The following is a 24,306-nucleotide window of genomic DNA, read 5'->3' on the forward strand; positions in this document are numbered from 1 at the left end:
TTCATAATAAATCCTTGAGTTATTATTTCCTAAAAAACGATTGAGCTATTACAATTCAAAATTCAAAATTCAAAATTTAAGCTATGACGATCAATGTTCAAAATCAAAACAATAAATCCATATCGCCATACCTCTCTTGAGAGCTAACTCTAGAATGCAAAATGAAGAAAATTCGCCTAGGCAAAATTGATATTAGATGGCTTCAACGTGATCTCTTGTTCAAATTAGGAACTTCGCCACCTTTGATATGTCCTTGACGTGATCTTCAATGTCCTTGGCAAGTTCGCTCAAGTGGAAACTAAGTTCGCACTCCTTTGATGATATTAGCGCCTTCCTTTGCTTGAAATGAAATTCGCACCTCTAACACACAATTCGCACTACTCCTTTGTCTTCCTCAAATCGCACTTGAATGATAAAATGGTAATGTGAAAATAACAATCTACACCACCCTTTATAAGCGCTTACACCACCAATTCACTTAGGCCGACTTTTATAAAATAAGACAATTTAAATGATTTTTAACAAATAATAAAGGCCGACTTTCATAAACCAAGCGCTCCATTTAATTTTTTAATTAATTAATAATTAATTATTAAATGCCATCGTTTTTTAATTAATAAATTCGATCTTTTTTTTGCAAGGCAAAAATAATTAATTAATGATCAAGCGCAATATTTAAATGCCATTTTTAATTAAATTTTCAAATTATCGAATTTTCTAGCATTTAAATAAATTCAAAATGTTTGTTTAGCGCAAAAATTGGAAAAGTGGGAAGATTCAAACCTCATCGCCCTGGTCCCTGACTGAGGGACAGGAGCGATCTACCATTTTAGTCTCGATCCTTGTACTTTTGACGTTCAAAATCTTCATTCCTACGTTGAAATTGCCATTTTTGCTAGGGATTTCGAGCTTGATTGACTTGTTTTTGCAAACGAATACCCTTTAGATGTGATATCGCCCTGGTCCCTTGGAGAGGGACAGGAGCGATCTTCATGCTTTCTCCTTGATTTTGCATCTTCGATCTCCAATCTTCATCATAAGGCGAATAATGACATCATTTCTCCACTCCACGCTTGTTTCATTTGACTTCTACGAGGCATATTTGATGTTTAGAGGATCATCGCCCTGGTCCCTTGGAGAGGGACAGGAGTCCCTTGGAGAGGGACAGGAGCGATCTTGATGTTTTCTCCATTTCAAGCTCAAATTGGTAACATTTCAACGTTCTCCTCCTTTGTATCGCCTTCCAAATGATGTTTTAAACTTTGTGCAACTTTGCTTTGACGTGATCTTCAAAGGATAACAAGTGTTCTAGCAAATATCGCCCTGGTCCCTTGGTGAGGGACAGGAGCGATCCTGGTGTCCTGGCTCAAATTTGCAAACTTCCAATCATTGCTTCTTGTTCATCGCTTTCCAAATGGCGTCCTTGATCTTGCCTATCCTTGCCTTGTCTTGGTTTTGACGGGACATGAGTGTTTTAGTAAAAATCGCTTTGGTTCTTGTCCAAAGGACAGGAGCGATATAGGCCTTTTGTACAAATTGGTAGCATTTTAACGTGCAACACTTTGGTATATAACCTTCAAAAGACGCCTTGAGCCTTTTACGACCTTGTAAAGTCTTGACTTAACGTGATTTTTGCATGAATTGGTCAATATATTCAATATCGCTCTGGTCCCTTCCTGAGGGACAGGAGCGAACTTCAAGTTTTTGGGTTCATGCTTGCATTCTCCAACTTGCAATCGTCTTCCTTGGGTAAAACGTAGTCCCTTGATCCTTCTTGGTCACTTGATGCTTGTTTAACTTTCGAAATCTATGCCTTTATGCAAATTTCGCTCTGGTCCCTTCCTGAGGGACAGGAGCGAACTAGGGTATTTTGTACAAATCTTTCAATGTTGACGACCCTCGATGCTTTGTGCTAGATGGAGATGCCTTAAGACGTCCTTGCCACCTTGTTCTCCATCTTGAAGTGGTTTGAACTTGGAGGAATAGCAATATAATCATTATATCGCCCTGGTCCCTTGGAGAGGGACAGGAGCGATCCTGGCCTTGTGGGCTTCATTTCACTTTATCATCTTTGAAAACTATCTTCAACGGATTCGTAATGTTTCATTCCATTCACCCATGCCTTGAGACCCTTTCAAACTTGGCAAGAAAATCATCTAAGACAAAAATCGCTCTGGTCCCTTCCTGAGGGATAGGAGCGAACTTGAGCATTTAGGTCCCTTGTTGATGTTTGATAATCTTCAATTTATCTTCAACGGGTTCAACTCACCTCCTTTCTTGCCTTTGAACATAAAACTGACTTGATCTTTGCCCAGTGCGTGCCCTATGAAGAACTTCGCTCTGGTCCCTTGGAGAGGGACGGGAGCTACAATAGACTTCGCCCTGGTCCCTGACTGAGGGACAGGAGCGATTTTTGCATTTTGGTTCATTTTTCTTCACGACGGCACTTCAAGTTATATTCATTTGGTAAAATGCATCTCCTTGGACCTCTTCAAATCGTCAAGTCGTTAAAATCCTGCGAGGACAAAGCAATGTCAGATTTTAAGCTCCGGTCCTTCACTGAGGGACAGGAGCGAAATTTGCTCTCTAGGCCAAATCGTTACAATTTTCATCAAAAAAAGTCTTGGCTAAGGAAGATATCATCTTACTTAATTCTATGAATAAAAGTTAATGTCCAAAAAAGGTCTAAAATTGTGCATATAAAGAAAATCGCTCTGGTCCTTAAGTGAGGGACAGGAGCGAATTTGACCTTCTAGGCAAAAACTTCATCATTTCATCGTTTTTGATCAAGTCTGGATGCTCTATCATGCTCATTTCGTCCTTCACCATGCCTTTGATGTCTCAATTCGTCCAAACACGGTCAGGAATGGGTCCACTAAGCTTTTTCGCTCTGGACCCTTGGTGAGGGACACGAGCGATTCGCCTTGGTCCTCCTGAGAGGGACAGGAGCGAAGTTCGCTCTGGATCCTCAGTGAAGGACAGGAGCGAAATTTGACTTTTCGAACTCTCTATCAGGATAAATTTTATGGAATATAACATTTAAGTATAAGAAATTTCTTTCTTATACTTTAAGTTATATTCCATATATACTTTCAGGATGTTTGAGAGTGGTTTCAGACCTCCAGGAGTTATATTGCAAAATCTAGTTTTTTGAGGTTTTTCAGTTTCCAGACTTAGTCAAATTTCAGGATCAGGACATTCCAGACTTAGCCAAATTTCAGGATCAGGACCTCACTCAAGCCGGACTTGCTACCCTATTGATCTCCCTGACAACACTCAAAATGCAAAGGCCAACTAACAAAACCCTAAAAAACCTAAAGAACAAACCCTAAAAAGCAAAAAAACATGGGTCCCCATTTGCAATGGGGCGATGTGTGAAAACGTCACAACAGTATGCCACCTCATATGTATGGCATGTGCCACATGAGACCAAAGGGGGGCATAGGTGCATTGTATTGGGCCTAGGGTAGAGGGTCACAAGGTCACCCTATCATATTACACATCCTAGCTTACTATGATTAGAGGTTGCTTTAATTAGCATAGAGAATCTTAAAATCAAATAGCAAGTTGTGATTTGTGTTCATGATTTTTGCATGTATAGTTTAATTTGTAAATGTTATTTACTTTTAGATTATGACTGTATGCTGCTTTCTAATTTATTGCAGGATTTTCCTTTCAGAAGATAAAGGTACCCTCTCTGTAACCCTCCCTTGTTGACTAAGAATAGTAATATAAGGCAAAAACTAGATTAATTAAAAAGGGGGACATTACAAATAGGTACATGTCCACAAACTAAAATGAAAAAACCAACAAAAACTAGAGTTCATTTCAATTTGTTAAAAAAATGTATGGAATAATTTGAAAAAAAACAAAAAATCTTCCTCTACAATGTCTTTGAGAACAAATCAACACTTGCAAGTTGCAACCACATAGGAATAGAACAAGAACCAACTTCAAGCATACAACAATCAATTTTCAACTCTCTTTGTACAATGGCAAGCAAAAAAGTAAGTTTAGCAATGGAGCAAAATGTTTTTATTTTTTCATTATATTGAGCATAAATGAAATAAGTTTTAACTTTGTGTTGTTTTCAATTTTCAGATTAGGGTTGGGAGGGTTGAAATTACCTTTTAGGCAGTAAAAAACACTCAAAAAAAAATTTAAAATTGGCAAATTCTCCTTGGGTTCACCACAGAAGTATTTTGAGGACCAAATTCTTGTCAAGTTCGCCCGGGTTTGGTAGGACGGAACCCACAATCTGTGGGCCGGATCCTGGCTTGAACCACAGTGAATTGGCCCCAAACTCGAGCCTATTTTGAACAGCAGCAGGTCCCGGAGGGTCTAAGGCAGGGACCCAGTAACGTAAGAAATTTTTAATAAAATATCAAATTTCTTTCTTCATTGAATCTAATTTTTTTAGCTCACAATCTTCCTCACCCTTGTAGATGGCTACATTACTTCTAGAAACTAAGCTTAGTTCTAGTAATTATTCCTACTTGGAAACATCATGTATTGCTTATATTTAGATTTAAGCATCTTGTGAGTATAGCCACACATAACACATCTATTTCTGGACAGTGTTCTTTTAATGAGGATATACAAAGGCGGAACACTTGAAATTGTGAAGGATTGGGCATCATATGTAACCTGAATTGCATCTTCATAATAAATCTTGTAAAACAGCATTTGTGTGAGAAAAACTAAAAACTATGTATGTCAATACTAACAAAGCTAGAAGTGTTCAGATCAGAGAAATGGAAATCGCCCAAACTCGGCGAGTCCGAGTCCGAGTCCCCCCCACGAGTCCAGGAAACTCGGACTCGGACTCGGCCGAGTCCAGGGGTCAAACTCGCCCAACTTGCCAACTCAGCGATTTTGGGGCAAAATCGCCCAAACTCGTGAGTCCCATCGTGCAAACTCGGTCAGCGCTGGGCATGAAAAAAGGCATTCAAAAAACTCATTTTTAAAAGTTTTTTAAGTTGTTTTTTTTTTCTTTATTATCCTATACCCCTAAGAGTGAATTTCATTTCATTCATTTGGCAAAATAGGAGGAGAAAAGTAAGTTGAGAAAAGAAACAAAGGTTCATTGAAGAAAAAACAGCAAGGAGGAAGCTCAAGATTTCATCCATTCATCACATTGGGGCTGCACTATACTTTGATTTGGTGCATCAAGAGTTGGAAAGGAAGAGTTCGATGATGTTATTGTGTCTTTAAGGTATATTTAATAAAGGGTGCATGAAACAAGTTTTAAATCTTTAAAAATCTCTAAATTTCTCGAGTTTTTCACTTTGCCAAGTCTAGCCGAGTCTGACTTCGAGTCTCGAGTCCGAGTCCGAGTCCACGTCAGCCGAGCCGAGTCCGAGCCGAGTCCGAGTCCCATTTCTTTGGTTCAGATTCAAGATCAGTTACAACATTTAAAGTATAATAATTGAGATCTATGGATGAATTTATTATTAGTTCTAACTATCTTGATCATCAATTAGCAGGTTTAGGAACTAAAATTGCACCTCTAAGACTTATCTGTATAATTTTAAAACAAAAAAATCTTCCAAATCCATTCCAACTAATTTATTATTAATGTCCATTTTCAACTTTCTCTTCACATCTTTAGCTAAGTAATTATATTTTGATGATTTTTACAATTTACTTCAACTAGAAGATGCAAAGCTAATTCAATAAGATTGTCTAAAAAATGAAGAGCATGCTTTTATTTCTATAACTATAGGTATAGTTATCATCAACCTAGGGTTCTCGCAATAATGGTCCAAGAAAATTCACTTGCAATTATTGTGGAAAGAATGAACATTAGTTTTCTTCAAATAGGAGGATTTCCAATTCATCATTGTTGCCCATGAATTTACCCTGGTATGCAGAAAGCTTCTAGACAAAGGAAAACTTCTAAGAGAAAGCACATGTACAAAAACTTCTAGAACAAGGAAGCTTCTAGAGGAAGATAGAGATATGTGCAACTGCAAATAACAAAAGTATGCAATAAAATACAGTATAGCCCATGTGACTATGTCTCATCATTCTACTTATATCATAACCAGTAGCCCTAAAACAAAAACAATTGTTCTTGCCTACAAGCTTTCCCATTAAAGGTTACCAAATGTGTATGTACATTAAATATAGAAGTTATGTAAGGTAATACCATGGTACTTTTCATTAGATGTCCCATGAGATCAAAGCGAAATCCATCAACCTGCACATCTCACAATTATTATTAATTTTTAGATTAAATTGTGCTTCAAGCTGCAGTTACATTGAATGCCAATGATAATACATGCAGACTTGGACTTCTATACAAAGAAAATTGTGACAAGATGGATAATTGATTCCTTTGAAACATTACAAACTAATTATCTTGAACGATAACACATACCTGTAAGGAAGAGGAAAAAACAATAGTGCATATTATATTAAGGCATTCGCTATAAGTGGATTATGTTAAATTGAAATTCCGTTTTCTTTCACCTTTTAAAAAGAATATGTAGAGAAAAACAACTATATAATCCACTAAGACAATCAATCTATCCAAATTAATTTGGAATTGAAAACACATTCCTTGATTATGTAAGACCTTTCTTGTGGAATTCTTTATTTATGCTGAGGGATGTTCTCAATAGCAGCAAGGTACAGAGCTTCACATCGTGACCATGTACATAAAAACTAAAACACAATAGACACATTTATTAAGAAAACTATAACTAATAACTCTTAAGTAAATAATAATAATTTAATTCTTAAATAGTTCTAAAGTAAAATAAAATAAATTTTAAGTAAATAAAAGAAATCTTAAATAAATAAAAATAGCTCTCCAAGTATAGCTAAAATAAACAATGTAAATGGATTATAATTCTTAAATAGTTCTGAAATAAAAGTTTAAAACACAATAATTCTTTAATAAATAAAACGACTCTTTAAATATATATATATAGCTCTTGAAATAAAAATAAAATAAATAATTTAAATTAAAATAAAATAATTCTAAAAGAGTTCTAGAACAAAATAAAATTAATCAAGTAAATAAATTAACTCAAGGCTGATATCTCTCAGCATTTTTTATATGCAAGTATTTAAGATATCTATACTAATTCAATATCTACAACCAGCATTTGTGCATGATTTGGATACTGTCAAATACGCTAGTATTGACATAAATTTTATTGTATGGTGTAAAGCACAAAAATCTATAATACAAAGGATGCCTCCAACTAATAAAATGATTTAAATATTGCCAAAAGTTCCATATACAACCACCCTACCAGTTAATGTACATAGACATTGTTAAAAACCTCTGATGTTTTCATAAAACAACACCTATAAAAGATAGAAATTTAATTACATCTTATAAATAGTAATTGAAAAATTTTGAAAATAGAAGTTTACTATACCATAAAATCTGCAATTTATATATTATTACTCACTAGTAATTAAATTTTGTTAATGAGGCTGCATGAAAATAAATTTTAAATAAAAGTTTGTAACGAAAATTAAGATAAATTATAATTCACAGTAAGTTCACTTGTGACTTTGAAATAGAGGTTCAAGAAAGAAAAAATTATAATTCACAGTAAGTTCACTTGTGTCTTTGAAATAGAGGTTCAAGAAAGAAATTCAAAGGTGACCATTAAGATAGAGTGGTGTTAATGACTCTTAAGAATGCAAACTGTATGTTAAGTCATCTCTTTATGAATAGAGCTATACATCTTTGATCCTCATAATGAGTAAAATCTTGTAGGGAGCTGTTGACGTGTATTTTGTACACCATCATACACAGAATAAAATACCTAAAGGCATCTTATCCTCTCTTGAATAAAGTCTCTAACTGCTGAAGATTCGCATGAAGGATCAGTTAGGATGACTCCAATGTTCTGGTTAGTAGGGTCTCTACGTGTGGATAAGCACCAGTTGGTATGATGTGATTTGCTGTGTCCTCAAGGGGATCTTACACTCCGAAATTCCGAAATCTTACTAAACTAAGAAGCTTTTCAAAAAATAACAAAAGGGATAGGGTTTCGAAAGAATTTTAATCTAGTCTAACCCTAAGAATGACTTCGTGTGAACAAGACTTGGCAAGATTCAACCAACTTCAATTTTGCCATAAGATAACAACTCAATTGAAATTGATGCGATCTTCTAAGGTAACAAAATGATTTTCAATGCATTAAAGATCAAAGACACTACCACGAAGGTACATATCCAAGATACAATAATGTTTGAAGGTTAAATGATTCAAATATCTCCAGTTGACCATGCAGGGCGTTCCTACAATCAGCAAGAAGCTAGTGGTTTGGATTACGAATCCTACCAAAGATCAAGTCTCACACTATGTCCTTCAAATTAACACACTACTTTGATTGAGCATGATTCAAGTAAATTTGACAACCATGAAGATAACCAAGAAAGTTGCAACAAAACACCATAACTTCAATATTTCATTGATTTCAAAGTCATCATGTACAACAATTGCTTGAATTCCTCTCCTCAAACTCAATCTTGCTACAAAAGTAAAATTGCTTCTAATTTTAATCTCTCTAATCTCTCAACTATCTCTATTTTCTATTACTCTAGTTACAAATGAAATGAAAAATGAGGGTATAAATAGCATCCTCAATTACAATGAATGGTCCAGATTGAAAGTAGATCAACGGTCAAGATCATGACACCTAAACCCTAATTAGGGTTTGTTACAAATGGCCTCCTTTTTACTGAACAATATTAAATGCATAGCCAAATATTAAATTTGGCACAAAAACCTAGGAGACATAAACCAATGACAAATAAGATGCCATGTCATCTATAACAACCTCTCATCTAGAATCTTATTCCCTTTCCAATTCTCTTTTTTAGCATATGCAATGAATCTTGATACGATTCCTTCAATCTCTGCAATTGGAATCTCGCGAAGATTCTTCATACTTTCTTCCAAATGGATGACTTGATTGAATGCATCTAGAAGAGCTGCGTCCCACGAAGATTCAAGTTCCTTTGTTCTTTCAATCAAGAGCATGGTGTCAAACATCTGATCATATTGCTCATCTGTAACATTAGCGTCCTTGCAAAAGATGACCTTGATTCTATCCTCTAATTCCTGCATATCCACATCTGTCTCGACCTCGATCCTTCTGCCAAGAATGGTACGAAGTACCTCAAATACTCTGTCCTGGATAGGATTGATCACCTCCTCAACTTGGCTACATTTAGTACTAATGTCCTTGAAGAGAACACTCTTCATATGGAGTAAGGTTGACCACTGAAGCAAACTGTGAGGTCCTCCATCCATGATCTTTTCTTGCGCTAAGACCTTCCTTGATGTGTGTCTAATTACTTTCAAGACAGGAATGATAACATCTTTGGTATGGGAAAATGCGGCTACTGTTATCATCAAATTGTGGATTATCTCAAGAACCTGGATAGCTTGATGAATAATCTTCATCATCCTTGTTACAAACTCTATGGCCACTGTATGAGATTTATCCATCCAAGTACTTGTACGCTGGACCATATTCCTGAATCTTTCTGCCTCATTGATTGATTGAAGTGGAAGTGCCTGCACTGGTGATCTAGCTGGATCCTGACGTCCCAAAGGTTCATTGATGTGACTGAAATATGTCCTCCATGCACCGACCTCTCTCTCAATCTTTCTATTCTTCTCCATTTCTTCTCTAAGCTTGTCCTTCAATGCTTCAAATGAATCGGTGGCATCATCCAACGTCTGCTCTGCTGTGGATGGTCCTAGCTCAAAAGTCTGTATATCATATTCCTCTGCTAGGATCTCACCTTCATATTTGTCTACTGCCGGTGTAGCTATCTGCAGTTTTCTGGATCCAGTCTCATCTCGAATCATCTTGGACATCTTGGTAGCCTTTCTCTTCTCTGTTACTTCGTGAGAACGTCCAACAAGGCTCTCTAAATCAATTGCATTGTCCTCGTCCTCTACTACGATCACCTTGGTTAATCTTTCCTTCAACCAATCTGGGATAGCCGATCTTGTCTCTTGAACTTGAATTTCTTTATGCACTATTTCCTCTTGTCTGGGAGGAGATGTCATTTCATTGTCTTCTTTATCTTCATCAAACTCATAATCTTGGAGAGATCCATCTGGTGACCCTTGCTGTGCCTATCCTTCCTCCTGCCTGTCGTTGTGTACCATCGACTCTATGGATTCTTCCACTTGAAGTGTCCTTTTCTCCTGTTGAGAAGATGTGCCGGATGAACGATCTCGGTGGGCCTCTTGTTTCTTCTTGGAAGATTCTCTCTTTCCAGGTCTCTCTTTCCTCTTCGAACCTCTTGGATGGAGATTACCCTCACTGGCACATCGAAGGTTACCTTCACCTGAATTTCTAGGATTAGGATTACCTTCACTTACACTAGCTCCACCTTCGGCTGGTTTCTCTTCCAAAGTGAAAGTCATAGCTATGCCTTGCTCTCTCAATTTCTGATGCTGTACGTCAACCCATCTGCGAGTACAAGACAAGACTGGAGCCATTAAAGCATCTAAATCCACGACCTCGGGCTCATCCCAATCTAACCTTATTGATTTGCTTTCTCGATCATAGGATGACTGGATATGTCTGCCACTGTCCTGTGCTTGGTCGGCCACTCTGTAAATCCTGCATTTCCTGATGAAATCCAAAGGCAATCTAGAATGCATTTTTCATTTCACTTCAAGATCATCTAAGAGATTCATCATAAAATCTTCAATTTGGTACTCATGCTTAAACTTCCTACCGACTGTCTCCTCTAAATGTCCATGTGGATCAAAGCTTTCCCTCAAAGCAAAGGTTGAAAAAGAATACATGGCTAACTCCTTCTCTGCGTCATCCATAGCTAAAGCATTAGGACATACCTCAACTGAATTGCCCAAAATGATAGGTACTGGAACTCCATTCCCATGTCTGTGTCTGAATGCCTTCGCAAATGTTGCCAACTGTCTTGTTACTTCAAGTAACACAATTCTGTCTGTCGGATATCTCGGCAACATGTATGGAGGTAAAGGACATCCATGAACTCTGATATAAGTAAACTTCGGAAATTGGATAAACTAAGCACCGTACCTCTTCACCAATTCTTGTGCATCCTGAGATAATCTGTTGTGAATCCCACCTTGCAACGTCCTTGTGATGTTCATCGTGAAGGTATCATTAACTAGCTTGTAGTTGCTCCCTGGCGGATGATGCAAGTAGGCATAGGAATCACAAGCTCTGACCTCGCCGGGTCCTCTTCCAATCACTCCTCTGTGAGGTAGTCCTGCGTACTCAAAACTCCTGATCAAGGCATAGATGACGTATGAACTCATGTGGAAGGACTTGGTAGCCTTGAGTCTCCTCAACTGTACGTCTAAGCAATGGCTAATCATTCTAGCCCAATGTATGGTACCTTTTCCCTGAACTATCACTTGGATGAAGTAGAACATCCACCTTTCAAAGTAGAAGGCGTGAGGGGCTCCTGTAACTCGGTTGAGCATTGTAATCAAATCTTTGTACTCCTCCTGGAAGTCAATCCTGTGTGGTGTGTTCGGCACCTTGCTTAGACGGGGACGGCTCTTAAGTAACCAGTTCTTATTGATAATGCTTAGACAAGCATCTGGATCATCTTCGTACATTGACCTGGCTCCTTCTATGCTCTTGTATATCATGTCCTTGTGCTCTGGAAGATGGAAAGCTTCACTTATAGCTTCCTCTGAAAGGTACGCCAAAGTGTTTCCCTCATTGGACACGATCGTTCTGGACTGTGGATCATAGTGACGAGCACACTCGATCATCAACTCATGGCACTGAACAGCTGGAGGAAAGCCGGCCGCCTTAATGATGCCACTCTCGATTATTCTCCGGGCGACAGGTGATGGCTTGCCAATGTAAGGGACCTATCGAAACTTCCTCGTGCTGAAGTTACCTAAGTTAGTATCTCCAATGTTGCTCCACTTCAACACGATCTTAGTCTCCACTTCTTCGGTCTTCTGATCTTCTTTCATGAGAGCTGAACGACTGGTGGATGCTCCCGCCTTCGGGGTTGCCATACCTACACAACATTTCATAATGAGAAACTAGATCTTGCAATATATAACATAGATTAGAGAAAATTTTAGAAAACTTCATGATAAGTCTTAGAGTTATCATTTCCTAAAAAACGATTGAGCTAGGAATTCAAAATTCAAAATTCAAAATTTAAGCTATGACGATCTAAAACTTAAAACAATAAAACCAAATCGCCATACCTCACGAGAGAGCTAACTCTAGAATGCAAATGAATAAAATCGCCTGGGCAAAATTGATGTTAGATGATCTTCAACGTGATCTCTTGTTCAAATTAGGAACTTTGCCACCTTTGATATATCCTTGACGTGATCTTCAATGCTTGACAGGTTCGCACAATTTAAACTTCAAGTTCGCACCTCCTTGGATAATATTTGCGCCTTCTCCCTTTGTCTTCCTTAAATCGCACTTGAGATGATAAAATGATAATGTGAAATAAAAATCTTCACCACCCTTTATAGCGCTCACCTCATATTCACCTTGAGGCCGACTTGGTAATTAAATAAGGCAATTTAAACGATTTTTAAATAAATACAAGGGCCGACCTCCATAAAACAAATAAATACCAAGCGCTATATTTAATTTTTTATTAAAATAATTAATTAATTATTTGCCAACGTTTTTTAATTTAACAATTTCGATTTTTACAAGGCAAAAACAATTAATTAATACCAAGCGCAAATATTAAATGCCATTTTAATTGGATTTTCAAACTTATCGAATTTTCTAGCATTTAAATAATTTCAAAAATGTGTTTGAGCGCCAAAATTTGAAAATGAAATATACAAACCTCATCGCCCTGGTCCCTGACTGAGGGACAGGAGCGATCCATCATCTTGGTCTCGATCTTTGCACTTTTGATGTTCAAAGTCTTCATCTTCACGTTGAAGTTGGCATTTTCGTTGGGTCCTTCGATCTTAATTGACTTGCTTGTGCGAATGAATGCATCTCATGACGATTATCGCCCTGGTCCCTTGGAGAGGGACAGGAGCGATCCCTATTCTTTTACGTGAGATTCTTCGTTCTTGATATCAATTCCTCGTTCATTATCCTTCAAACAACGTTTTCAACCCTTTGCAAGTTTGTTTTGTCATGATCTTCAAAGGATGATAAGTGCTTTAGCAAATATCGCCCTGGTCCCTTGGAGAGGGACAGGAGCGATCCTCATAATTTCTCCTTGACCTTTGTAATTTTGAATTTCAATCTTTGTTGTGAAGGATAAACAATGCTATTCTTTCATTCCACTTTCGTTTTGCTTGAATTCCACAAGACACCTTGATGTTTTAGAAGATCATCGCCCTGGTCCCTTGGAGAGGGACAGGAGCGATCTTGAAGCTCTAGCTAGAATTTGCCACCTTTCAACCTTTGTACTTCGATCATCATCTTTCAAATGGCGTTCTCGATCTTGCCCATCCTTGTCTTGCCTTGATTTTAAAGGAATATGAGTGTTTTAATGAAAATCGCTTTGGTCCTTGTCCAAAGGACAGGAGCGATATAACTTTCTTATTCAAATTGGTATACTTTGACGTTCGACACCTTTGCATATCACCTTGTTAAGACGCCTTAGACCTTGTGTGATCCTACAAAACCTTGACTCGGCATGAATTTTACATGAATTGGCAAGTATAATAGATATCGCTCTGGTCCCTTGGAGAGGGACAGGAGCGAACTTTAAGATTTTGAGCTTGTCTTTGTTTTCATCCACTTGCCATCGCTTTCATAATGTAAGATGAAGTCCCTTGATCCTTCTTAGTCGCTTGATACTTGTTTGACTTTTGAAATCTATGCCTTTATGGAAATATCGCTCTGGTCCCTGCCTGAGGGACAGGAGCGAACCTAGGTGTCTTGGTGTAAATCCTTTAATGTTGCGACCTTTGATGCCTTGTGTTTGATTGAGATGCCTCGAAACGCCCTTTGCCACCTTGTTCTTCATCTTGGAGTGTCTTGAACTTAAAGAAAAGGCAACATTACCATTATATCGCCCTGGTCCCTTGGAGAGGGACAGGAGCGATCTTGCTCTTGTGGGCTTCATCTCACCTTGTTAACTTCAAAAATTATCTTCAACGTATTCATAATGTTCCTTTCCACTCATCCATGCCTTGGGATCCATTGTAACTTGGCAAGAAAATCATCTAAGACAAAAATCGCTCTGGTCCCTGCCTGAGGGACAGGAGCGAACTTGGGCATTTGGGTCCCTTGTTGATGTTTCATAATCTTCAATTTATCTTCAACGGGTTTAACTCATATCTTTTCTTGCCTTCAAAACAAAAACTTGGTTGATCTTTGTCCAGAACATGCCCTATGAAGGACTTCGCTCTGGTCCCTGGGAGAGGGACAGGAGCTACAAAGAACTTCGCCCTGGTCCCTGACTGAGGGACAGGAGCGATTTTTACATTTTGAGTCATTCTCCTTCACGACGGCACTTCAAGTTATATTCATTTGGTAGAACACATCTCCTTGGACCTCTTCAAATCATCAAGTCGTTAAAATCCTGCAAGGACAAAGCAATATTTGATTTTAAGCTCCGGTCCTTCACTGAGGGACAGGAGCGATTTTCTTCCCTGAGGCATTTCCGTGTTCGTGAAATTCTTCAATTTATATTCAACGGAAAGATCACGCCTTCCTTCATCACTTTTAATTCGAAATTCATCTTGACTCTGCAGGGACAGTAAGATATTTGAAAACGAGCTTCGGTCCTTCACTGAGGGACAGTGGCGATTTTGCTCCTACAGGCCAAAATAACATGATTTCACAAGTTTAATCAATTCACAAGGCAAAAACAAATCATTTCCAATGCCCGGGATCAAATATCAAAAAGGTCAAAATTTGGTCAAAATTACTCAATTGGACAAAAATTCACATTTCATCATCAACACTTAGACAAATTTAAGCTCTGCACTCAAAATTTCCAATTGAAAATAGACCATTTTGGCGAATTCATTGCATTCAAAATTGCATCCTACGAAAGGAGGCTCAAAAGCTCTCGAAACTGACTGGATTCTGGCCTGAAAAGACGGCAATTAAAACCCTAAGGCTTGACCCTAAATCCAGACAATTGACTGACTAACAAAACCCTAAAAAAAAACGAAGCGAAAGGCGAGCGAAAAACGAGCAAAAAGAGGGGGTCCCCATTTCAAATGGGGCGATGTGTGAAATGGTCACAACAGGAGCCATGGCTTTTCGCAAAGAGAGAGTAATAATTGGCACAGATCTCATAATATAATGGACACCTGAAAACACAATGCTCTTTTGATTCTTGTTCATTGTTGCCAAGTCTGCAAATGCATTGATCTCTTAGAATAAAGTGCCCAAACTCCATACAAAGCTGATGAGAGCTTAACCACAATTGACTCAAACAAAATCTCAAACCAAAAATAAGTCTATCGTGTTTGCAGGAATAATGTGTACAACTTCTATATGGATGAAGTGCTTCAAACAATGTTGCAATTTGATTGACAACGTCTAAGTTGACTTTATGTAGGCTTTGTAGATCTCACTCCTAATGCCTCTATGAATATATCTTTTCAACATGTGGGGGTAAATTGATAGAAAAGGCCTTGGGAGGAAAACAATTGATATCAATACCTAAAAACTACAAGAAACCCATACATTGGGCATACCAAGTTTTCTTAATCCCTTGTTCACATAGCTTCATAGATGACAGAAAAACATTGAAAGGAGATTTATTATGCCCACTTATTATCCACAAAGCATTTTAATCTATGAAGCAACATCACCACATGAAAAATGGCTGAAATACGAGGATGACTGACAAATCCAACCAAAAAGATTGCATGTGGAACTACAGAAAAGTAATTGTTGAGAGCATTCCCACAAATATTCCTTTGCTTAGCTCAGGAATAAAATGATAATGTCATGGCCCCTTTTTAAAACTAAAAGAAGATGGGTCCAATCACTTTACGTTCAAATGAGCAACTTAAATATTACTATAAGGCTGATATAATATTTAAATAAGTATTTTAACACTGATTCAAAACATATTTCAAAAAAAGGATGGGTGTTATTCAAAAGTATTTTAAATACTTGGAGGGTAAAAACAAAGTAAATAAAAATTTAAAACTAGAGGACCCAAAGCAAAGTGCCTATAAAAGAGAAGTTGAGGCTCACATCATAGGATCTGTTATCCATTATCATCAATTTCAAATTCGAATTTCCAATTTGCAATCAAGGATGAAAATCCTTGGTTCACAATTTTGGAGGATGGAAACAAACTTGAAATCTCTTCAGATATGAAGGCAATTCAACTCATCTCCAGCTGGGGATTCTATACAAAGATTGTGATTGTGCTTCAGCTAGAGAATGATTTAAACTTACCAGCAATTCCATACCAAGGGCATTATTGAGAGTTTGAATTCATTTATATTATGCTGATTTTTCAATATCATTCACGTGGTTTTCAATATTTATAAATATATCAATATAAGTTTAAAATTTTAATGATATTTTGGCTGGATATGATATTATATTATTATGACGAGTTCGCAGTATTTTTTAACTTTTTTTGGTGGGGGTGGTGACTTTCATTCTTTGAACTACTAGAAGTCCTAGCACAGCCTTACTTTTTATAAGGGCTATATCAAATTTATTGCCCAAGCAAGAAGGCAAAAGTTAATATTTAAAGACTGCTGTTAAACGTAGCCTATTAAAAGGGGAAATTAATATTAAGGCTGCCATATATATTTTGGGAGGGCAGCACCAATATTCCCAACAGCCATCTAGCATATTGAGGTTAGTCTCCTTGGAAAGGAATGTTTGACAATTATTATTTAACTTTGCTGGTTAATCCTTGTAACTTAATCAGATTTGAATTTTTTTTATTTTTTTTTGTAAGTACAACCATTATGGAGGTAGCTTCCTTATATTATATAATAACAAAAAATAGTTACATTAGGTATGCTTCTTCACAAAGAAGCAAATTCCTGCCAATAGTTAAGTTAGGTATACTTGTTCACACAGAGGTAAATTCCTGCACCATAGTCATAAATTCTCAGCTTGTCTTCCTTGGAGAATAAGTCCTTGTTTGTAGCAAAAACCAGATTCATTGGTGCAAAGTCATTGTTCTTAACACATGATTTAATGTTGCCCAATCTTTCTTCATTTCCCCTTTCTTACCCTTCTTGTCCATATCAAATATTGCACCCAAAAGGCCAAAAACTTGACCAACATCAATTTTGTCCAGTGTCTTGGAGACACTTGGCCAATTGTAGTTAACTACCAGTTGGCTTCCAACTTGACAGACCCAATCACTGGATCCAATTGTCTGTAACATAGGGCCAAAGAAGTGCTTGTAGATCATCCATCGTGAATGTGCGAGCCTCCCCAATAACATCTCCTCAGCACCAAGAGTATGCCCAACCTTACCTCTTTTACCTCACATTGAAACAACCTTCTGAACTGTGCTTTGGGTGTCTCCTCTTCACAGTTACAGTTTGAATCAAAAATGAAAACCAATTTATCTTAACTTTGTTCCTGTCGCAGCATAGCAGCACTATGCTGACTTTAGTGGCCTTCCCCTCTGTTGTGACCTTTTTCACACATCGCCCCATTGCAAATGGGGACCCTCTCTTTTCCTACTTTCTAGAGTTTCTGCTAGTGCCTGTGATCTTTCGCTTCAAGTTCACCAAACCTTACCCAGTTTCGAGCAGTTCAAGCCCGGACTCTGAAAAATTAGTTTTTGCAAATCATGTGATTCCAGAGTACAAGCACCTTCAAAGCGCTTAGGGACACCAAAGAATGAAAATCGCAATCGATTTGGATCAATTTGGACAACTTTCTATTTTTAGAAAGTTTGCTTTTTTTGCTTTTTCTATTTTTAGAAAGTTTTGTTTTTGGCATTTCCAGCCCAATCCCTGATATGTCTATTTTTAGAAAGTTTTCTTTCTATTTTTAGAAAGTCCACCTTTTAACTTTTTCAGAATGGGTACTCAAGGTCTACACTGCTACTATTGACCTGCCTCGACCGGGATCCCAAAATTCCAAGTTTTGACCTAAAAGGCTTAATCCCTAGATTTTAGGCTTTTTGCTTTTTCAAGATGCAAACCTAGGGTTCACACTTGTGCCATCGACCAGCTACGACCAGATCTCGAAAATTCCAAGTTTGGACTTAAAAAGCCAAATCCCTAAATTTTAGGAGGCGGGATGCCTCAGATGATCCACCTAAGCACAGATTTCAAATTTCAAGTTAATTCAGTTAAAATTAGATTAAACTGTGAAATTTTGAAATTTCTCCAAAAATTCTTCTAAGTCTGGCTAACAAGGGTTTTGAAGTGTTTCTGCAGGTTCAAACCCCATCACGAAGGTTGAAGAGGCCATGAAGGAGCCTTGCATTTAGTCTGCCATGCCTTAGGAGGTTGTGTGGGTGCTCTCATCAAAGTCCGCCATGCCTAAGGAAGGCCATGTGGGTGCCTTGCCTAAAGTCCGCCATGAGTTTGTTGTCACATGGGTGCCCACTCCAAAGTCCACCCCACCTAAAGAGGTCAAGGAGGAGCAAGGGTTGAAGTCCGCCCAAGGTTAAGGAGACCATGTAGAAGTCAACACTCAAGTCCGCCATGCTGATGGAGGTCACATGGGTGCTAAGGCCCAAGTCCGCCAAGGTTGAAGGGGGCTATGAAGGAGACCAAGGTGGAGCTAAGCCTAAAGTCCGCCCTACCTTGATGGAGGTCATGTGGGAGCAAGGGTCAAAGTCCGCCCCAATGCCTTAGCCAAATTTTCACCATAATGGAGGCCAAGGAGGAGCTCTAGCCAAAGTCTGCCATACCTTGGAGGAAAATATCTAAAGTGCGCCAAAATTCAAGAAAATTTGAAATTCAAAATTCAAAAATTTCACCAAGGCATTGAAAGTCAAACACAATCAATATGATGTCATAAAAACTTATTCGAAATTTCGAATTCAAAGACCCAAATAGAAAGTTTTTCAAAATGGAATATTGGAAGATTAACAAGGATTTCGAACTTCAAAGCCAGAATAGAAAGTTTCTAAATAGAAAATTCAAGGATCAACAGATATTTTCGAACCTCAACCAAAATAGAAAGTTTTCTATTTGAAGATTAAAAGATATTTTGAATTTATAAACCAAAATAGAAACTTTTGGAAGATATTTTCAAAATTAGAAACATCGCGAAAAACTTTCCGAAAGAACTGGAGACGAAATTAGACGTATATTTTAAAAGTTTCTACTTGAAAATTCAACCTTGCCTACAAATACTTCATTTTTAACTTCATTATTACATCAACAACTTCGAAATTACTAAGGGAAGCTTGGTAAAAGTTCAGTTCAAAGATCATCTGGACAAGGATTTTGACATTTTTGGAAGCTGGATAATCGTTTTAGACCAGATTTTTCGCAGAATTTTGGAAAGCAATCAAGCGCGAGAAGATTATTTAACCTTCGTTAAATTTTTTGAATATTTTCGAGAGGATTTCTAGCCCTATTTCTGCACATTCGAAGGTGAAATCCAATTCAAAATGCAGATTTAATGGATTTTTCTGAATATTTTCAAGAACTTGAGAAATATTTTTTCAAAATTTTATGAAAAAAAATATTTTTTTTTGGTTAAGTATGAAATTTTTTGAAAGTTTTAAAACTTGATGACGACTTCAACCATCCTCAAGACTGAGGGTTTTTAGGCGAAAATTCTATTTTTATGGCTAAGTATAAAAGTAAAAAAATGGAAAATTTTCCAACACTGAGCCATTTCGCAGCCCCAATATTTTTTTCTAAATTTTGTAGAAATTTTCTAACTTAAATTTTTCATCGTTCATTTGCAGGTCTTAGGCACCATGAAATTCCAAGTAGATAAAGATGCTCCTCCAAAGTCAAGGATGACGTCAAAATGGAAAAACGTCGGCGACACCAACCTCGGACACATCAATTTGAGGGAGTTCAAGAAGCAAATGTTTGGTCTGGACAACCTTGTGCCTACCATCATTGCGCGAAAGATGATGAAGAGCGGTATTGTACATGCTGCTGGCTTCCTTCCCACCATGCAGTGTAATGAACTAGTGGTCAAGTGTACCAAGCATTACAACCCTATCAGCAAGGACATCATCGCACCTGATGGAAGGATACTAGCGAACATTAGCGATGAGGCCATCAGAGAGGCCTTCAGGATCCTAGAATACCACAACGCAGTATATAAGGCTAAGGACGAAGTAGACAGTCTGTATCAAGACCACCTGGAAGAGTATGACGCTATAGTCAACCATTCCTGGTTAGACAAGCCAAGGAAGGGCGCCTCCAAACTTCAGAGGAAGAGTCTAGTGCGGGCATACTTCAAGGAAGACATCAGAGATATGATCGTCTTACTCAACAGAATAATGGGAAGCCCTCAGGGAGCCCCATTCGAACCATGGATGTATTATTTCATTAATGAAATAATCAATGGAGTAAAGATGATAGACTGGGCCAGGATAATCAGCGAGAACCTGGACAGCCAACTGAGGAACCTGGAGGCGAATAAAACTTTCTTCATGAGTTCTTACTTGTTCTATTCCCTAGCCAGGACCTACAGGTATAGAGGTCTCACTTGTAGAGGAGAGGTGGGGAGCTAGGAGAATTAGTTTCCGATATATGACTGCTACCCTCAACTTCACATGGACGAGAAGTTCCATTACAAGAGAGTGAATGATACTTTCCTTATGCATATCACTCGAACACTGCAAAGCGGGCTTCACCAGAGACTCTCTCAAGAGTCTATGGACTTCATCAATCGCTTTGGATGTTGGTACATCCAGTACCCGAAGTTCACTTACCTCTAAATCCAAGGATTCTCCGGACCTCTGTACAAGCTCCCAGCTTATCCTACCAACCGAGTAGTGTTGCTCGAAGTTGTGAGACAGTTGGAGGAGTACATAGTAATTCAAAGGGATAGGTAGAAGAAGGCAGGGACGTCTTCACTCACCATAGGCAATGGGCTGGAAACATGTCCATCATCTCAAGCTTCTGCCACCGCTGAGAAGGAGTTATCCTGGTATGCCTTCTATCAATACAAGACGAGGAGGAATTTTGATCCATTCCACAGAATAAAGAAGATAGAAGGAACGACCTTTGAGCACAGACCAAACCTAGAAGACTACTGGGCTAATGCAACCGATAGCTTCGAAGTCAGGAAAAGATTCTGGTCGAGAATACATTTGAACATGGTGAGAGCAACAGAAATATTCAAAGTTGCAGATCAAGTGGAAGAAAGCTTAGAGCTTCATCAGCCGAGTTTCGAGAAAATGAAGAGCGAACCCCTAGCTTTGATAGATTGGACAGAAGGGGAGAAGTCAGATTTGGCAGACCTCATGAGGTCAGTAGTTGAGTATTCAAGATGGTGGACGTCTGAAAAGACAAAGCAATTGAAAGCCAAAGGCATGACCCTGACCTATGAATCAATGGGAGTGGATGATACGTTATCTATTGGTCCTTGTACCCCTACCGGTGATGCTCAAAATCCAGAAAGTGTTGGATCTTGGAAGAGAAAGGAGTTAGCGGGGAGCTCAGTGAAGATCGCAGGAAAGAAGATCATAGGAGAAAGGAAGGAGTCCAGCGAAGGTCAATCCATCCTAAGTGCCTCCTCTATCAGGCCTGATCATAATGCAGCTAAGGAACGAGAGCTGGACATCTGCATAGTTGATGATGAAGGGAGAATGCCTTCTCCTTCAGTTGAAGAGGTAATGAGAGAAGCTATCCAAGGTCCAGACAAAGAGCAAATGGAAACACCTATATTGTTCTTGGACGGCATACCAGCGAACCCAAGAGAGGCAGATGATGGGTTTGACCATAATACTGTCGAGCAATCAACTGTCCCAGATTGGCTCAGGGATAGAATCAAGGCTAAAGCTCCCAAGGAAGCTTGTTCCGAAGAGGTCACTGCAACATTCCTAGAGAGGGTGAACAAACCAATCATGATCAAACCATCCAAGCTAGCTAGGAAGCTCTCCTTGATCTAGAGAGACATGGCAGGCTTCAGAACAGTCCAAATAGCAGTACCCAAAGAAGGAAAGACTAGAGACAATATCGCTGCAGAGGATTACAAGGTTACTACAATAGACCTTGGTAAGCCTACCCAGGAGCAGGAAGTCCAGTACTTTGACGACTCTTGCAGTATTCTGAAGGCAAGTCTCGCTCATGAGAAGGAACAGAGGAAGAGGGTTGAAGAAGAGAATCAGCAGTGGAAGAAGTATGTCCTGCACCTTACTAAGCCACTCAACCATGAGGTCCCCATCACCCCTCCACAGCCTCTTCAGCAGGAATCAATGAGATATTATGATGACATGAAGGGTTCATACATTCAAGCAAGGGAATGGATGTCAAATGTTTCAGTACGAGTTGACACATTAGTAGAAAACCTGTATCAGCTCATGAATCTGCTACTTCATTAATCAGCCGTATCCAGGACTTGGCCATAAATTGGGAAGATATCAGTGAGATTCAGGATGAGATACTTCCGCACCTCAAAGTTATTCGAGGCTTGACGAAGAGAAGCCTAGTAGAAGCAAGCATCATACAGACTGGAGACAGGTACGACTTTAACACATGGTACTATGCCTTGGTCACTCGGATTGAAATTCTAAAGAAATCCGAAACCAAGTGCTCAGAGACAGAAGGAAGTGTTAAAGAGATCCTGGGCAAGGTATTCAATGTGGCGTCAGAGACTTGGAAGAAGGAAAGCATAAGGGAGAAGCATCTGCAAGCAGAAAGCCTAAGAGCTAGAATCAAATCTAGCTTCTTCAAAGATTCAAGGATGATGGACAAAGGCGATTTCTCAAGAATTGCAAGTCTTCTTTCCATCGATGAAAATTTCCTCACCCAAGCCATTGAGTGGGAAAACATCCTTGCTGCCTGTACCGATGATGTGGATGTCATCGACTTCCAAATTAGCAGCTCGCCAAGTGTCGCCATGGAGGAGGTCAAGCTCATAGTGTCCAGATACGTTGAATCTCTAAAAGAGGAAAGTGGACACTTACCTCAGTCAGATTAGCAGCTTTGCCACTTGGCGCCTCGTCATCTTTTCCAACCAATCAGATCACTCCAAGTCAGCATGTCCAGATTCAATGAACCTGACTCATCCAGAAGCTTCTAGAAGGGCACACGTCACAATGTAACAACCTTCTATTTCCATAAAAGATTTATTTTTAGCAAGAAGGACAAGTGTCCCAAATGTAATTGGTCAAAAGTAGTATTTTGGGGAAACCCTAATTAGGGTTTGTGATTATCGATCTTGGCCCTTGATCATTGTTCGATCTCGGCCATTCATTGATTTTCAAGAAACTATATAAGGTTGCCTCCTCTCATTTGGAGAGTGTGAGGTTTTTGATATATTGTTGCTTAAGATCATTTCAGATAATATATTGCATGTGCGCTGCTTTGTAATCACTATTGTTTGAATGGTTGTATGGTTTCAGATTCCTCAACACCTAGTTAAAATTAATATAGATTTACTTCCATTGTTGTTAATTTGAGTGAAGGATCTGATAAGTATCAATTGATTGTGCATCTCCGCTCATACTTTTGGTAAATGGATGATTTCCATTCTACCGTGTAAAGTTAGTCTGAGCTTATCCCATGTGCATCCCAATATCTCAATCATAAGCACAACCCATTGAAGATTGCACCGGCTTTGTGTAGTTGTCCCTAGTGTGGCGAAGCGAAGTTTGGTTTCTCGAGAGCACAAAGTTGACACCGTCTCCAGCATTCGTAGGAGTAGATTAGCCTTTCTAAACCCTATCTCTTTCCCCTTTCTTTGAACGTCTAAATCCCCGAAAATACAAAAAAGAAAAAGAGCCTAAAATTGCCAATCCTAAGTCCAAATTGTTCAAGATACTTGTCAAACGTAAGTCCCCCTTTAAATTTCAGCATACACTACCGAAGAAGCTATTCCACTAAAGTCGCTTGTTCGCACATATAGACCTTGGAATCAGTAGTGATTTTTCAGGAGAGGATAGAATGCCTTCGGGTATCCTATCCTAATGTTTGGTAGATGATAAAACAGACACCAACACCCTCCTAACTTATTGACCTTCTAATCGATTTCCTCTCTCTATCATTCAAACACAGAACCTCAACTTAAATTCTCTCTAGAATATAGACCAGATTTGCTGCCTGGGATTGGTCATGAATCACCCTTATATACATGGCATCTTCCAACAGACCGTCTACTTCCTTATTGTTTTTAGCAACATATCCTGCAAAATCTTGCTAATCTAGTCCTTTTGTAGATTCTGCAATCAATGTGGTGAATTAGCATCTGCTGAAATCTCTAC

The 24,306-nt window shown here is 38.5% G+C and overlaps 1 protein-coding gene across 4 annotated transcripts in view; it reads right to left on the bottom strand.

The window, feature by feature from the left end:
* LOC131075735 (pullulanase 1, chloroplastic) overlaps positions 1 to 24,306 on the bottom strand; it is a 356,768-nt gene that overhangs the window by 253,689 nt on the left and 78,773 nt on the right. For all 4 annotated transcript variants that reach the window (XR_009113252.1, XM_058012612.1, XM_058012613.2 and 1 more), the window contains one exon: positions 6,152 to 6,202. Coding sequence is in view for 3 of the 4 variants with exons in the window: in XM_058012612.1 (XP_057868595.1) it covers positions 6,152 to 6,202 (51 nt within the window). In the remaining variant the exon portion in view is untranslated. The remainder of the gene's footprint in view (positions 1 to 6,151; positions 6,203 to 24,306) is intronic.

This window comes from Cryptomeria japonica, chromosome 1 (assembly GCF_030272615.1).
Source record: "Cryptomeria japonica chromosome 1, Sugi_1.0, whole genome shotgun sequence".
Taxonomy (NCBI): domain Eukaryota; kingdom Viridiplantae; phylum Streptophyta; class Pinopsida; order Cupressales; family Cupressaceae; genus Cryptomeria; species Cryptomeria japonica.